Source organism: Lepisosteus platostomus, chromosome 21, assembly GCF_059453375.1.
Source record: "Lepisosteus platostomus isolate fLepPlt1 chromosome 21, fLepPlt1.hap1, whole genome shotgun sequence".
In the NCBI taxonomy this organism is placed as follows: Eukaryota; Metazoa; Chordata; class Actinopteri; order Semionotiformes; family Lepisosteidae; genus Lepisosteus; species Lepisosteus platostomus.
In genome coordinates, this window is record NC_142631.1 from 15,844,464 (window position 1) to 15,858,693 (window position 14,230).

Sequence of the window (14,230 nt, forward strand, 5' to 3'; positions counted from 1 at the left end):
TTCCACTGTTCATTCTTTCATACTTTCCCTTTATTATACAGATATAAAAAACACGTGGATATGGACTCATAACAATAGTTGCCAAGATCTGCCTTTAACCAATCTATAAAATTTGAATTCAAGCCTAATTTAGGCAGGTTATGGAATGTGTTTCAATATCTGGTTTGATTTTTATGTTTCTAGCTAATGATTAGGTTAGAGTTGCAAGAAAATCGTTTTAACAAACAGTGACGATGATAGGAACTGTGAATCGGTTTTGTTTTTCTGAGGCGTGTGGGTTCAAAACCGATCTGTCAATTAGCAATTTATCGGGCATGAGTTTTTTTCCCCTGATTTTAATCTAGTAATCTCTCACTCTTCTAGATGTGAAGCTTCTGGAGAACCATCACTTAGTAGAGAGTGTCCAAGAGCAAGTCAATGCTGCTCTCCTGGAGTATACCATGTGTAATTACCCACAGTTCATGGACAAGTTTGGACAGCTGCTCTTGAGATTACCAGAGATCCGCTCTCTGAGTTTACAGGCTGAGGAGTACCTGTATTACAAGCATCTAAGTGGTGATGTGCCTTTTAACAACCTGCTTATAGAGATGCTTCATGCCAAAAGAGCCTGAGACACACCTGTCTAGCTGCTTGAAGTGGATGCAGACATTCTCAGAACTCCCTGTTGACGGCGAGACAGCAGAAGACCACAAAGGATTGGAAAGTGAGGTTTGGAGAAGTGTTGAGGAGGACTGGACTGTTTTTTATTAAATATTTATGGGTGGGATTTTCAAAGCTTCCCCGCCCCCGCTAAAGGAAAAGGTGATCCTCATTGTTTGAAAAGAATTGTGAAAAAGTTTTGACCAGCTCACTTAAACCAGAGATATTACTATATGTTGAACAGCTTCCTGGTAAATAAGAAAGTGTTGCAAATGTTTTCATGACAGTGAAAAGATTCAAAAGTGGCTTAGTCACAATCAAACCCCATACCAAATACCATCTTTGCCTAAAATTAAACACCCTTAGGCAAAATATATCTCTCCAATTAACTGAACACACACATATTCTGTTTTACTTTCTAAACCTGAATCACTAGTCACTTCTAATCACTAATCCCTACTGTCTTTTTCGTACAAATCCATTTTATCTCAGACCTATGAATACATTTCTTTTGCAAAACATTTTTCTTTTGAGGCAAAGCAATGATTTTTCTTGAACTCAGTACCAAACCCATTGCTATTTTTACTGTAGAGTGCCTGCAGAACTCAAGAGTTACGTTTTTCAAGGGTCAAATACTGATTGACCTTGCTGAAGTCACCAAAGAATTGTTTGTCCTTGCACCCGCAGAACGTGTGAGTGTTGGTTCAGTTCCTGTCAGAGCTAAACTCAGAGCTAAATTATTGCTGAACTTTGGTGCTTTTAAAAGAATAAGCTTTGGTATATTCAGCTTTTAAATTCTCCTGAAAATTTTAAAATATCTAAATGTGCAACTTAAGGTCAATATTTCTGGTAGTGCAAAAAGAACAAGACAAAAATAAAACCATAAAAGAGAAAGATATTATTGATAAAAACGCTGATTTCAACTTTAATGTTACAAGCCATTGCTAATTACTTGTTCAAAACTCTGTGCAAGACCTAGATGGTATCCTTTCTCCCGTTAATGGCGCAGTAAAGGTTAAAGACTGAGAGGGAAATAAAGATATTGCTGGCTATCAAAAACTGACATGGGAGAGGGAGAGGAAGTTCCCTTTGGCAATAATCCTTAGTTCAATTCTTCAGAAAGAAAAGTAAGTGTAGGAGAGAGGACTCACACTTTAAAGACAAACGAGAATTGATAACTCTACTGTGAAGGCACTAAGAGCAACTGTAAAGTCTTGTAACAGATGATGTAGACAATAGGACCCCTATTGTGTACAGTCATAATAAGCATATACCTTGAGATTTGTCACTGAAGACCTCAGAGCAGAGAGAGGTCTTGGGGAAATCAAGGAAAGGATTTGAATACACATCGGCCCTTCTATTCTCCCTTTATTAGCCAGAATGAAAGATCTTTTATTTAAAATGATTTACAGAAATCTGTTCCCCGGAGATTTTCAGATTTCAACAAAAAGAGTCATGTAAAATGCCTTCCACAGTAGAAATCCCGCAGTGTTCCCTCGGCATAAGGCATTAACCATCTTTGCATTTGGATAGCCTTTTTTTTGTGCAAGAAATTGAAATCTTATTCATAACCAGATAATAATCCATGTATAGAAATATTAGATTTTATTCTATGTTCAGCTGATCTGCTCACACAAAGAATTGTGGTAGGGGAAGGAAAATAAAAGAGCTCCTTTTTTTTATTAAAGCCAAAACCATAAAGAATTCGCCCTACCCAACATATTGCATTTGTTGTTTTGGGTATTATAGTCCAAAGCAGCGATGCAGTGACCTCTTCGTATTTTTCCCAGCCTTCCAAGTGCAAGGACTGATCATCAGGTTACACAAAGTATTAACTGACAGTCGTTTGCTGTGAGTTAAGTACAGAAACACCTCATTCTTCTGCATACGGACTATGGAAAGGCGTGGGTGCAGAGCAGCAAGTTTCACTTGTTTAGAACCTGAAGCAGTGGCTGAGCATTCGCATTTCACCCAGGTTAAGTAGTGACTGCTTTGCTTTGCACCTGAAGCAGTGTCATCTGATTTTATTTCAGGGTTAAAGAAAGAAAGAATGATCAAATGGAAGCCATGTTTGATGCATGCATTGTAGAATAAAATGTAGTGATAAAGCCGTAGGAGGTGTAGGAGTGGTGTGTGATATATTTTTTCCTTTTTTAGATTTTTATCAGCCGTGTTTCCTGGTTGTATGCCTCAAAGTCTTGGTTACTGTATATCTGGAAAATAATACGGACAGGGCAAAGCCAGTTGGAGTTTTGTGGTTGTTTGTTAGGTTCAAACAAATAAATGCATGGAGCAACTGTAAAAAGTGCAGTTCACAGGATTTGATCCTGGTTTCTCATGGGCTCTGAGCGTGTGAAGTCCCACTCTCTGTGAAGCAGATAACTTCCACCACTGCAAAAAAACCAAAACAGATCGGTCCTCTGTTGAAGCAGAGTTTTACACTGTCTAGTTTCGACAAGGGGGTGAAGTCACTATAGTATACTGAGCCCTGTGCCACTCTCCCACTCTAATCTACTCCTTCTCACCCACAGCAACCTCAGTGCCATGCACTGACTGCCAGCCCTGAGGTAACGACAGTATAATTTCTGTGTTTCGATTGCCTCTTTCACATGTGCATTGGTAATCCAATGCTATCTGGTTAACGGATAAGTCTGTTTGATTATTATGTTGTCTTAACATTCATTGCAGAAGTGAAGCTGAAGCTTCTCAAGGTTTGTCTGGCTTTTGAAAGCAAGAAAGCACATTAATTACACCACGTGCTTAAACAATTCGACCACATTCCCTTCCTAAAAAACACTGCTTTGCTTTTGTGTGAGTGTGGTGGTATAGCCTCCTCAAATTCAGTGATTACTCTTTTATTTTTTGCTGCAAATCATTTTCCAAGCATTAAAAACTCCTCTGGGCACATGATACTATTAATATTTGAACAACAAAACATTACCTTGGCTATGTTAAAAAAGGTTCAGAAATACATTCAAATCCCATATGTGCTGTTGTGTGAAGAAAAGAGTAATGCGGCGTCTTCATTTTTAAGTGCTACAAAAGTACAGTAGCATACAATTTCTCAGAGTTTTTCATTCTCAGAATCTGAAACATTAATCGATTCAACTCAAAAAAAGACATCTCCTCAGACATTTCAATTGGTGTGCCTAAGTATAGTTAATGCAAGTTGATGGTAAGTGCGAGTGCTGTAAAAAGTCTGTGGAGGTGTACTGTTGTACTGTGATGAAAGCTGAAAGAAAAAATCCCAGACATTGCAGTGTGATACTTACCCAGATGCCTGTTTTGCCCACTGGACTCAAAAACAGGGTGGCATCTAAGGATGTGCACACAAACATAATAAAATAGTCTATAAAATGAAAAACGTCATTAAGTTAGAAGATATGAAAAGAGATCACACTGAGTGTTTGATATACTGTTTTTCTGGAAAGGGATTGAAAGATCGAGCATTCTAAAGGCTGTAAGTGTTCTGAGAAGGCTATGCAACTGTATTTAGTATTTTATTGTGAAAAGCAATGAAGTACAGTTGTACCCTGGAGGGAAAGACAGCAATTAACTATATAATTTTGAATGAATTAAAAGATATCTTAATATAGCTAGGGATGGGGCTTATTGCTTTGTCGCCATTGTGTAAAAAACAACCAACATGGTTATATTTATTAAGGATTCTGAGGGCTGATGTTGAAAAAGCCTGGAAATGTTTTAAAAAAAACACAACTCAGGAGGCGTTTTGATTTTTAAACTGAAATGTCTGAGCTTCTTATTTTTGAGTTTTGCTTTTAAAAAGGAACAACAAATATGTGTAGGTTCAATCTTTGATTCATGAGGAGCTTGGGATGTCTGTAATTCATTTTATCACTTCAATTTTTGTCTTATTAAGTTAAACGAAAAACATATTCTAAATTAATCTATCAAAGTCTAAATATGAGTTACTTTTAATTACATGAAATCTACACTTTATCCCTCTTTTAAACAAGACTCGGCAGAATTTATATGCAAAAATATTTAACAGTAAGCCCCATGTGACTTTTTGTATGGTGTAATGTATATGTAAAAATGTACAGAGCATAGCTAAGCTGTATTTGCATAGACATGTTCCTCAAAGCTGTTCTATCCTGTGTAACATTTTTTATGCCCATCACCTTGTTAGTGTGAAGGTAGAATATAATGGATGTGCACATTTGTACTACTTTTCACATATTTATTCTAAATAACTTACCATCACGAAATCTGGCTCTCTCAGCAAACACATCATGGTAGTACATAACAGCAAAGTGTAATGCATTAAATCTCTAAACTCTGCTAAGTTCCCTAACTTGAAAAGTGCAGTCACTCATGTGAACAACAAAATATTATTTAAGCGGTAGTATATAATGCTGATGCAGTGCTTAGCATTGCTGCCTTGCAGTGCTGGTTCCAGAGTTCAACTGCTGGTGAGCTATCTGTGTGGAGTTTGTATGTTTTCCTCATTTTCAGTTTAGTTAATTCTGGGTGTTTCGGTTTTCTCCAGTAATCCAAAAACATACTGGTGAGTTAATTAATTTGCTTCTGGCAAAATTGGCTCTGATGTGAGTCTGCGCGTCTGTCTCTATGTACTCTGTGATGGACTGGCGTCCCGTCCAGGGTGTATCCTGCCTTGTGCCTGTTGCTTAGTGAGACAGGTGTCAGCTCCCCTGTGACCTTGTATGGCATAAACAGAAAATGGACTGATGGATAGTATTATACACATTTTATCAACACTTTACTTGAAGTTTAAAATACTGTTTTGGTTGCTGATTTGAAACATGGCTAAGACAATCTGCAGAACTTCTAACATAGATAGACTTTCTGTAGCAGTTTAACAGCACAGTCTGGTGTAAAGGGAAATCTGTAATCAAACATATTCCACATTCTTTGAAAAGTTTATTTCACTTTTTAGTTGTATTATGCAGTAGAACCACAGTCACATGCAACTGTTTGAAAAGTTCCATTCTAGTCCTGTGCTTCTCAATGTTTAAGCATGAGTTTAGGTCTGATAGCACAAGTGTAGACTTACCTAGGATAATCCAATGATTGGACAGAAAATTAACTATATTGCCCAAAACCTTGAATATGTTTTAGATATAATCCCTGAAAATAGTACAGGTTTAAATGTGAAGGACAGAATAAAGGCATAACGTAATTTGGAGGTGGTTAAAAGTACAGCACTTTGAGTGAACTGAGTCACAAGAAAATGTTCCCAAAACAAGAATCTAAGTCAGATAAAAATTATTAAATTGTTTTTGTTTTTAATTTTAGGATACCTTCTAAAATGTACTAATCCTGCCATTTGTTTTTCGTCTGTAGTGTAATCATACTCATAAACGTATTTTGTTCTGCTTTTTTAAAAAGTACCATTGCCATAATCAGTCCTAAACATTTTAGGCCATGAAACCTGGCAAGAGTTGACTCACTGTCAGTAAATATGTAGTTAACAGTGTTTTTGCTTTGGCCAAACAATCAGTTTAATGTTGAGGCCTAATACAATTATGATTTTTGTTAGTTGTGCTTGACTGATCTGGCACAAATGGGTTAGGTGGGTAGCATCAGTTCATCACCTGATATTGGTGGTGAATGTGACCTGGATTGCTTAAGTCATATAATGCTTGGGCTTTGCAAACTTCCCTAATAGCTTTCATTGTGACATCTGCTGCATTTTTGAAAGAAAACCCATTTACATTGACAGCCACTTTCCCTTTGTTCGAGATTCTCGGTCCCCTTTAAAGAGAGAGTCATGTCTTTGTTACTGTGCCACTTTGCTTGGTCTGCATTCACTATCATGAATCTTCGAGTTGCTTTGCTAATCTTTGACCTTTTGTACATCATTTCCAGAGGATGATTGGCAATGTTGTCAGTCTCCATAATTGCCTCGTATAGCGGTATTGAAACACTGAACATGCAGTTTGGCTGCCCTGCTATCGAAATGTTAATCTGTGTTTATACCCTCTGTGGTGGGTATTGTTTGATTATTAAAGACAATCTGAACCTGCCTTAAACTATTCTAAACCTTAGAGTGTCAAGTGTTATGCTAGTTTACACTCCTTCTGATAGACTCACTCCAAGGATGCATCTATTTATGTACAGAATATTTATAATGTAAAAAGAATATATATATAGTGATCTGTGTCCTCCTAAAAGGCTCAATAAAAATGCATACCTGTATTTTGCTTTGATCTATCCCTTACACCCCATGTAGTCCAGGACAAAGACGAACAACATACTGGCATGGTTGTGCACTGGCCAACACCTGCATTTCCTCATCTGTTCAAAGTTCTCTGCACTATTTCACCTTCAGAGCTTCACCAGCCTGTGATTTTTAATGTCCTACTTTAAAGAAGCCATCTCCTGCAGGTGACGGAAAAGAGCATTTAATCCCACGGCAAAAAGGTTTCATTTCCTGCCAGCGCCTACTATGTAACATAAACGGTGTTGACTATTAACTTCGTTTTCTGTTATTTTCCTTCTGACTGTTTTGTCAGCTTCTAACAAATTTGTTTCTGCTGTATTTTGTTGTAATAGTTTAAAATCAATAAATGCAATTAATTAAACGATGTATTATTATTATTATTAATCTGATAGTAACATTTTGTGGAAGTAAAGTGTGTTAGTGGAGACTAAACTAAGTTGGACCAGAAACCTGTCCAGCAGAGGACAAACACAAGGAGACAGTGGAGACAGAGGGCAGGACATGGACAAGCAGATGGGGGACAATGGAGAGACAATTAACTAGACATCATGTCACTGAGAGATACTGTAAGAGAAAACTCCAACACCTGGAGGAAACGTGGACATTGAGAGATCTCAGGAACTCCCGTCCAGAATCACACGCATGATCTGAAGCTGAGTGTCAGTGATACTGTCACTGTGCCTTCAGGCTACAATAAGCATTGCCATTTCAACTGAAATGAAAATGACCGACGACGTTGACCGCTAGTAACCCCCTCTGGAAAGAGTTCAAAGCACTGTGTTACCGGATGGGAAGGTAAGAATATTTGCAATTTTGTTTCTCTGTTTTCCCCGGTGGGTTGCGGTGGATGATTTTGCAGTTAATAGCAGTATTTTCTGTGCGTTTATGTGAACGGAAACACTTAAGTTTGTCTCCAATATCATACCGTAATCACAGGTGTTGCGGATTTAGCCCCGTCTATTTTAAGTATGCAAATCAAGGGACGTTTAAAGATTCGACCCGTCTTTGTAGCCACTGGAATTGGCAACTTCCTGTATGACAAGACCATTACTGTACAGTGTATTTTATGCAAACTAAATTCGGAAACGTGAAAAAGAATCAGGATTTTTTAAGGGGGCACTATGTACTAAATAGACCTACGTAATTCAAAACACTTCTGCAAAACAACATTGGAAACTTACTGCCTCACACATGCAGACCTTGGAAATATTTGGAAATAATTTTATTTTCATATAAAATAATAGAACATTTTTAAAGAAAGGTCATCATCCAAGTCTTTGTATTGTATTGATGAAGTAACCTTATTGAAATTTCAATCGAACGTTTACGATTTGTTTTCAATTCAATTGAATTCAAAATGCTTTATTCATCCCCAGGGATTCAAATCATGAATAGTAAAAGGTTAGAAATTAGCGTCAACCTTGCGCCAGAAACAGTGTTTCAGAATTCCCGTCTTTTAAGTTTGGTTCAAGCGCTAAGAATTATACTGTTAGTGTCTGATAGTCAATCTCACTTGTGATTACTGTACAGTACGTCACTCATTGACAGTGGTTCCCCAACACTGTATAACACAATATTGAGTATCTCTCTTAGAGATGACAGTTATGAGTTATTACTAATACCTAAATACCTGTTGCACGCCGCTTGCACTAGTTAATTGCCAGTTGTCTGATATTCATAAACATTATGAATGTTGATTTGCAGCACTCTTTGCACTTGACTACAGTAACTTTCTAATTTTATAGATTGGAATATGAAATAATAGCTTTTCTAAGGAGCGATGTGATACTCCATTGATTGCAAAACGAGTTATTTCATCTTTATCACTATGCTGTTTTCTATGCATACACCGATTCACATTCTATTTGCAGGCATTGCTTTTGATTTGTACAGTATACTGTATATTTTGTCCGATGTAACCTTGTGAAACGCTCATGAAAGTAAGTAAATCATGTCGTGATACCTACTAATACAAAGGAACTAAAGGGATATTCTGCCCTTTTAATTTATTTAGATTGATTTAATCGGTCATGTAGGTTTATTATTAAAAAGCTGTCTTTAGAATCATTTCAGACATTTTGTTTTTAAAAAAAGAAAACACTAAACTTTTCATATCTCAGACTTCACGTTTGACACATACTGTAGCATACAGGCTTCTCCAAGTCCACTGCAAGTTTTAATACTTTTTCACTCTCATTCGAAAAGATAAACAAGTCATGTCCAGTCGCAAAAAAAGCTAGAAAAGCGCATAACAAAGGCGTCTCAGTAGCTTTAATGGTTGAAAAGCGAGCAAACAGCAGTTTAGTCAGGATAAGAGATGGACACGCCTGGTGTTTTGCGTGGCCGGTCTGGTGGCTCCGCGGGCTGAACCATCGGACACTTCTAAAGTTCAGAAAAGCACCTCGACTCCCCGTGAGTGTCGTGAATCGAAGACGAGCCCCGAGCCTCCCCGTCAGTCTGAGATCTAAGCCCCGGGTGAAGCTCTCACGCTGTCGGGGTGAGTTTGTGGAAGGGGCTGTTCTCTACCACGCCGGCCGTTTTGGGGGGCTCCATTTTCGGGGCTCTCCAAAACTGGGAAAAATGGGGGGTTTAAGACATTAATTAATGAATAGTTCTTCATTCAATTCTAAAAAGCAGCCCCTTATACCACTGAGACACCTGCAGGACAGGTGTGGCACTAGCAGTGAGAGAGAGGTGCAGTCCTCACTAGGAGCGACAGGAGTCTCTCTCCAGCACATTTCTCTTGATACGATCAACCGGCCGCAAGCTAAACGAGTCTGGCGAACAGTCTCGCAAGGGAATGTCGCTGTATTAGGCTGTCTGCAACTCCTTAGCCGTTATATACTTTATGCATGATTTGGTGAGTTACAGTTTCTATTTATCTTCGGTGTGGTGAGTGTTGAGCCCTTGTAACAGAATCCACAGCTGTCATTCAGGAGCCGAGCCCGCCTCCAGAGTGACCTTCCTCAGCGGACACGCCCCGTCCACCTGTTCCACAGGTGCGCCCGGCAAGATGGCGGCGGGGAGAGTTTCTGCGGCGTGAGGTGCGTTTGCGTTTTGTTTCTATTTTTCTTATTTTAAGTGCAAAAAAATCAAATCTTACTTGGAGGAAAGCTAGACAAGAATGTATTGTTGTTGCTAATTTTATTTGCATTTGTTTCGGTTTAATTTGTGTTTTAGGACGCCGAAGTTAGTGTCCTGTCCTTTTCGGCGTGCTCTCGAAGTTTTTAAAGTCTGCATTAGTTCAAGTTCAAGTTTATTGTCATTATTCTCATATACAGGTATATGGTATAACGAAACGCTATTTAGCTAGCTCTCAGACGATAAGTAGTTATTATACTTATATCTTTCATTAAAGTGTGTTTTTTAAAGATGTTGCATATCTAAGTTGGTTTTATTCAACGAAAAAGGCTGTAGTTTGTCTTCAAACATTTGCTTTATAAAGTCAGAAGCTGTGTAATCTCTCGCCTTTCGGGTTCGGGCTATACTAACGCTCTACGCTCCGGAATTCTTAAATATTGTAAAGATGAAATTTACTCATTCGTAATGTTTTTATTTCTCCAGGTGACAAAAGGATTCCAAGAACGGGCCTCCAGTTATGAAAAGGTGTTTTTTCCTGGTAAGTTATATTCCTACTTTCCGCTATACTATTTATCTTTGTGTAAGTCTGTTAAGACAAACGTATTTTCCAACATTTTAACACCAGAACGGGTTTATACTGACTATATAACTGATTTTCGTTCCGTTGTGCTTTTGTTAAATAGAAAGTGGAAACTCTTAAGTCGCTGATGTTTAATGGTTCTTTTGTTTATTGAATCTATTGGGTAAAAATGTATAATACTAACAAATTGTAACAAGTTTTCAAAGCGGGAAGTTATTGTTAAATAGAAAGTGGAAACTCTGAAGCGCTGGTTTTTAAAGGGTCTTTTATTGATAAAATCCATTGAGTAAAAATGCGTAATACTAACAAATTGTAACAAAGCGGGGAGTTAAAACGAATGTTATAGATGCTGTAAGTGGTACTTTCCAAGTTTATTTATTCATTCATTTATAAGTAGAATTGAATTTCTATTTGGCTGAACTTATTTTCTAAATATTGGAGTAGTTTGACTGGGATGTATCTGCGATTTCTAATGGAATTACCTATTGCTTTATTGAATTTGATCGTGTTTGTATATTTCTTTATTTAGGCAGCTTGTTTGAAAAGTTAATAGATTTCAGAACGTCAAGTGAATCGATTCTGCAAATCCGATCTCTTTTTCACATGATCCTTTTTCTTTTATCTTCAGTTCTGCGGCTCCTGATCCTCAGCGCTCCGACGATCTCCTTTCCAGCTCCACTCCAGCAACTCGTCGTGCGTTGGAAAGTTCTTTTCGACAATGTGTGCTTTTCCTGACATTTGATTTTTGATCCCAATGGCTTGATCTGTAATGTCCCGATTCAGTGCTGTATTTTATTCTTGACCTGCATGTTTTCTGTTGACTGCTGCTATTGTATGTGCTGTGAATTCTGCAATAAAAACTCTTGATTTCATTGTCTGCATTGTCGTGTATTTTTGAAGGTGCGAAGGGTTGTCTCGCAGTGTGCGCCACGCACCGCAAGGGGACACCCTATCGCACGTGTACCTAAAAGTGCGAAGACGCCCGCCTTTTTAGATAGTCTCTGGGGGGGGAAAGGGTCCCTAGCAGGGAGCGGGGGTCTAGCCCTGGGGGGAGGAGAACTGAGGATAGCTCTAGCCAAGCCCCCTCACTCCCAGCTAGAGGGGAAGGGAGGCTGGAGATGGCCTGGACCTGAGAGAGACAAGGTACCCAGGGCGGACTCAGCCTATCAGTCACAGCTTGCAACTGACAGCTTTCTAAGTCCACACCCCAGGAGACCTGCCTCTCTGCAGGGACCAAAGCCACCACCAACCTGCCATCCTCTCCTGCCGGGAGCGAGTGGGCTTGGCTAGAGCTGCGGTCAATCAGCCAGCCCCCGCCTACCCCTCTCCAATGAGGGGGGGTGGGCGAGGCTCGGCTTGATTGCTACCACACCCCGAAAAAGACCCCAGATACTAAGTTTTTTGGCGGGAAAATCTGGACACGCTTAAAAAGGGGGTAGCCTTTGACCTTTTCAAGTCAAAAAGCGATAGGGTGTCCCCTTGCGGCCACAAACTGTTAACAAAATCTCTCCGCCAAAAAACTCACCACCATCGGGGTTTTTCAGGGCCAAGGGGGTACAGAACTCTGTACAAGAAATGAAAGAACAAAATCAAGGTTCAAAAAACAATTTATTGAGCGAAAATTGCATACAAAACAAAACATTACAATACGTCGGATGCACAAGCTTCGATGTGGAAATTAACATGCATTTCAATTACAAAGTGTCAAAGCACGGATACACTAACGTTAATGCTGTTACAAGTCAACAGAGTACGGAAAGATCTGCATGCAACTACACGGCAAAAACAGAAACATACAGCACGTTACTGTTTCTCCAAGGCTTCTGTCGAGCAGCGATCAGCATGAAGACTGGAACTTCGGTGCATTTCCTGCAAAACAACAGAAATCAGTCTGAGCTGTGCTTTCTGTAACAGGATCTCAAAATGATCCCAGCTAGCTAGTTCGAGTATTGACGGACACGTTCAGAAGATGAAACTGTTTAAAAAGATTTACAGTTGAAATAAAGCGATTAGCCTGGTGTAACAGAAAATGTTCCTGTTCAACCGGGTATTGAAGTAGATACATTTAAAGCTTTAAATTCAAAGCGTGAACACCGAGGGCACTATACCGCTACAGTGTATCGATTAGATGGAAACGACCACATTCGAATGAGTTTTTTTTACGATTTTCATTTCATTAAAGTACTTTTCATGAAACTCACTTCTTTCAAATCTTTCTAAGCTCCGTTGTTTTAATCATGAACCAAAACGGTTTCTTATGAACCTGCTTTACGCGCATCAAAAAGCTGAAGTGATCGCAGTTTTAGCAGAAAATTGCTTTCTTTAACCAGCAGGCCTACAGTGTTGTCGGGTCAAAACCATTTCTGCCCTGGAGAAATCTAGTATCACACATAGTTTGAGTTTTCTTTTGACAAGGTGCATCGTGTTTTCCAACAACACTTTTCGGCAGGTACAGATATAGTGTACCTCAATAGGATCCGTGGAAAAGAATAAAAACGTTTATACTTACATGTTTAATTTCAGCAACTGAGCCAAGCATATCCTGCCCGAAGACACCAAACTGGAAACACAAGAAAACATGTATTTATACGACCATTTAAAGATAATTTAAACCAAGGTTTCTTAGTAGCGAACGGCGTTTTGTCCAGGGCAGATAGTGCAGAATATATTTCAGTAAAATACGTGTAAAGAAATGAATAAAACGTTTATACTTACGTTTAGACTCCCATTACTTAGTGTGAATCATGTCCTGCTCGAAAACACTAAAGTGGAAACACAAAAACAGCAGAATTTAGAATTTGAAGACCATTTAGACTAAAAACTATTAGAAGCGGGGTTTTTTTACCACGAATATAAGAACACAACCGCACAACATAGTCTGGAAAATCATGAACAAACTTTACAATTCTAGGTGTCGGTCTGGATACATTTTGATTTTGTGAACACAACTCACGCAGTTTTTAATAAAGAAAGATGAAGATAAAGAAACATTCGGAAGGCGACGTTTTTATTTCACCAATACTGCAGTGTCTTTACGGCCACAACAGAGCTCTTCTTCCATGTAAGAAGAAAACACATGTTGTCTGTGAAACACAGGTGGCTTGTTAACCATAAGAGAAGCGTTGGAAAAGAAAATACTTTTATTACAAAATGCCAACGAAAATACGAGTTTTACCCCTTTATCGTGCGAGGTTTATACTTCATAATTACATGCGTACAATTTTATCTACATTCAAATAATGGAAAAATAAAAAATAATCATTAAAAGACGCGGAACAAACTCACCCAGCTCCCTTCTCCCCCGCTGAACCTGGCGGACAGGTGCGCGGGGCGTGGCCTGTCACTGATGTCACCCGAGTGGGCGTGGTCACAGACTGACTGTGCACGTAGTTTTTTTCTTGGCTCCGCCTGAAAACTTGCGGAAGAAATCCAGCGTGTTTTCAGAAGCCCCCATGAGTAACAAGTTTCAAAATGTTTTATTTTTTATTAATAAATGTATTAATCACACTACATTTAATTCTAATTAGCATCTGAGATCCATGGGAATGTGAATTAAAGAATTTAGAAATATGAAGGCGAGCTGTGGGGTTTAAAGATCTTTGCAGGACATTTACAGTTCTATAACCTGACTTATCTTAATGCTGCACCAAGTCAGATTTCTCATCTGTAAAATGGTTAATATACAGTCAATTTACTACCTATGTACTTCTTATTAATCATGCAGC

The 14,230-nt window shown here is 38.7% G+C and overlaps 1 protein-coding gene and 1 long non-coding RNA gene across 12 annotated transcripts in view; one reads left to right on the top strand and one right to left on the bottom strand.

The window, feature by feature from the left end:
* LOC148644088 (nuclear receptor subfamily 5 group A member 2-like) overlaps positions 1 to 11,377 on the top strand; it is a 313,041-nt gene extending 301,664 nt beyond the window's left edge. For 6 of the 10 annotated variants that reach the window (XR_015928937.1, XR_015928935.1, XR_015928936.1 and 3 more), the window contains 2 exons: positions 10,409 to 10,463; positions 11,134 to 11,377. Coding sequence is in view for 1 of the 10 variants with exons in the window: in XM_088615255.1 (XP_088471381.1) it covers positions 364 to 611 (248 nt within the window). In the remaining 9 variants the exon portion in view is untranslated. Of the gene's footprint in view, positions 1 to 363; positions 9,892 to 10,408; positions 10,464 to 11,133 lie in introns of those variants that run through there. The other 4 variants (XR_015928930.1, XR_015928932.1, XR_015928931.1 and 1 more) reach the window with 3 other exon arrangements.
* Positions 11,378 to 12,094: 717 nt separating this feature from the next.
* On the bottom strand, positions 12,095 to 13,858 carry LOC148644093 (uncharacterized). 2 transcript variants are annotated; one of them, XR_015928827.1, is made up of 4 exons: positions 13,791 to 13,833; positions 13,221 to 13,267; positions 13,015 to 13,065; positions 12,095 to 12,374 (listed from the first exon to the last, which is right to left on the bottom strand). It is a non-coding gene; the product is annotated as an uncharacterized LOC148644093 (long non-coding RNA). The 2 variants fall into 2 exon arrangements; XR_015928826.1 differs by having other exon boundaries at positions 13,221 to 13,858.
* Between the last annotated feature and the right edge of the window lie 372 nt (positions 13,859 to 14,230).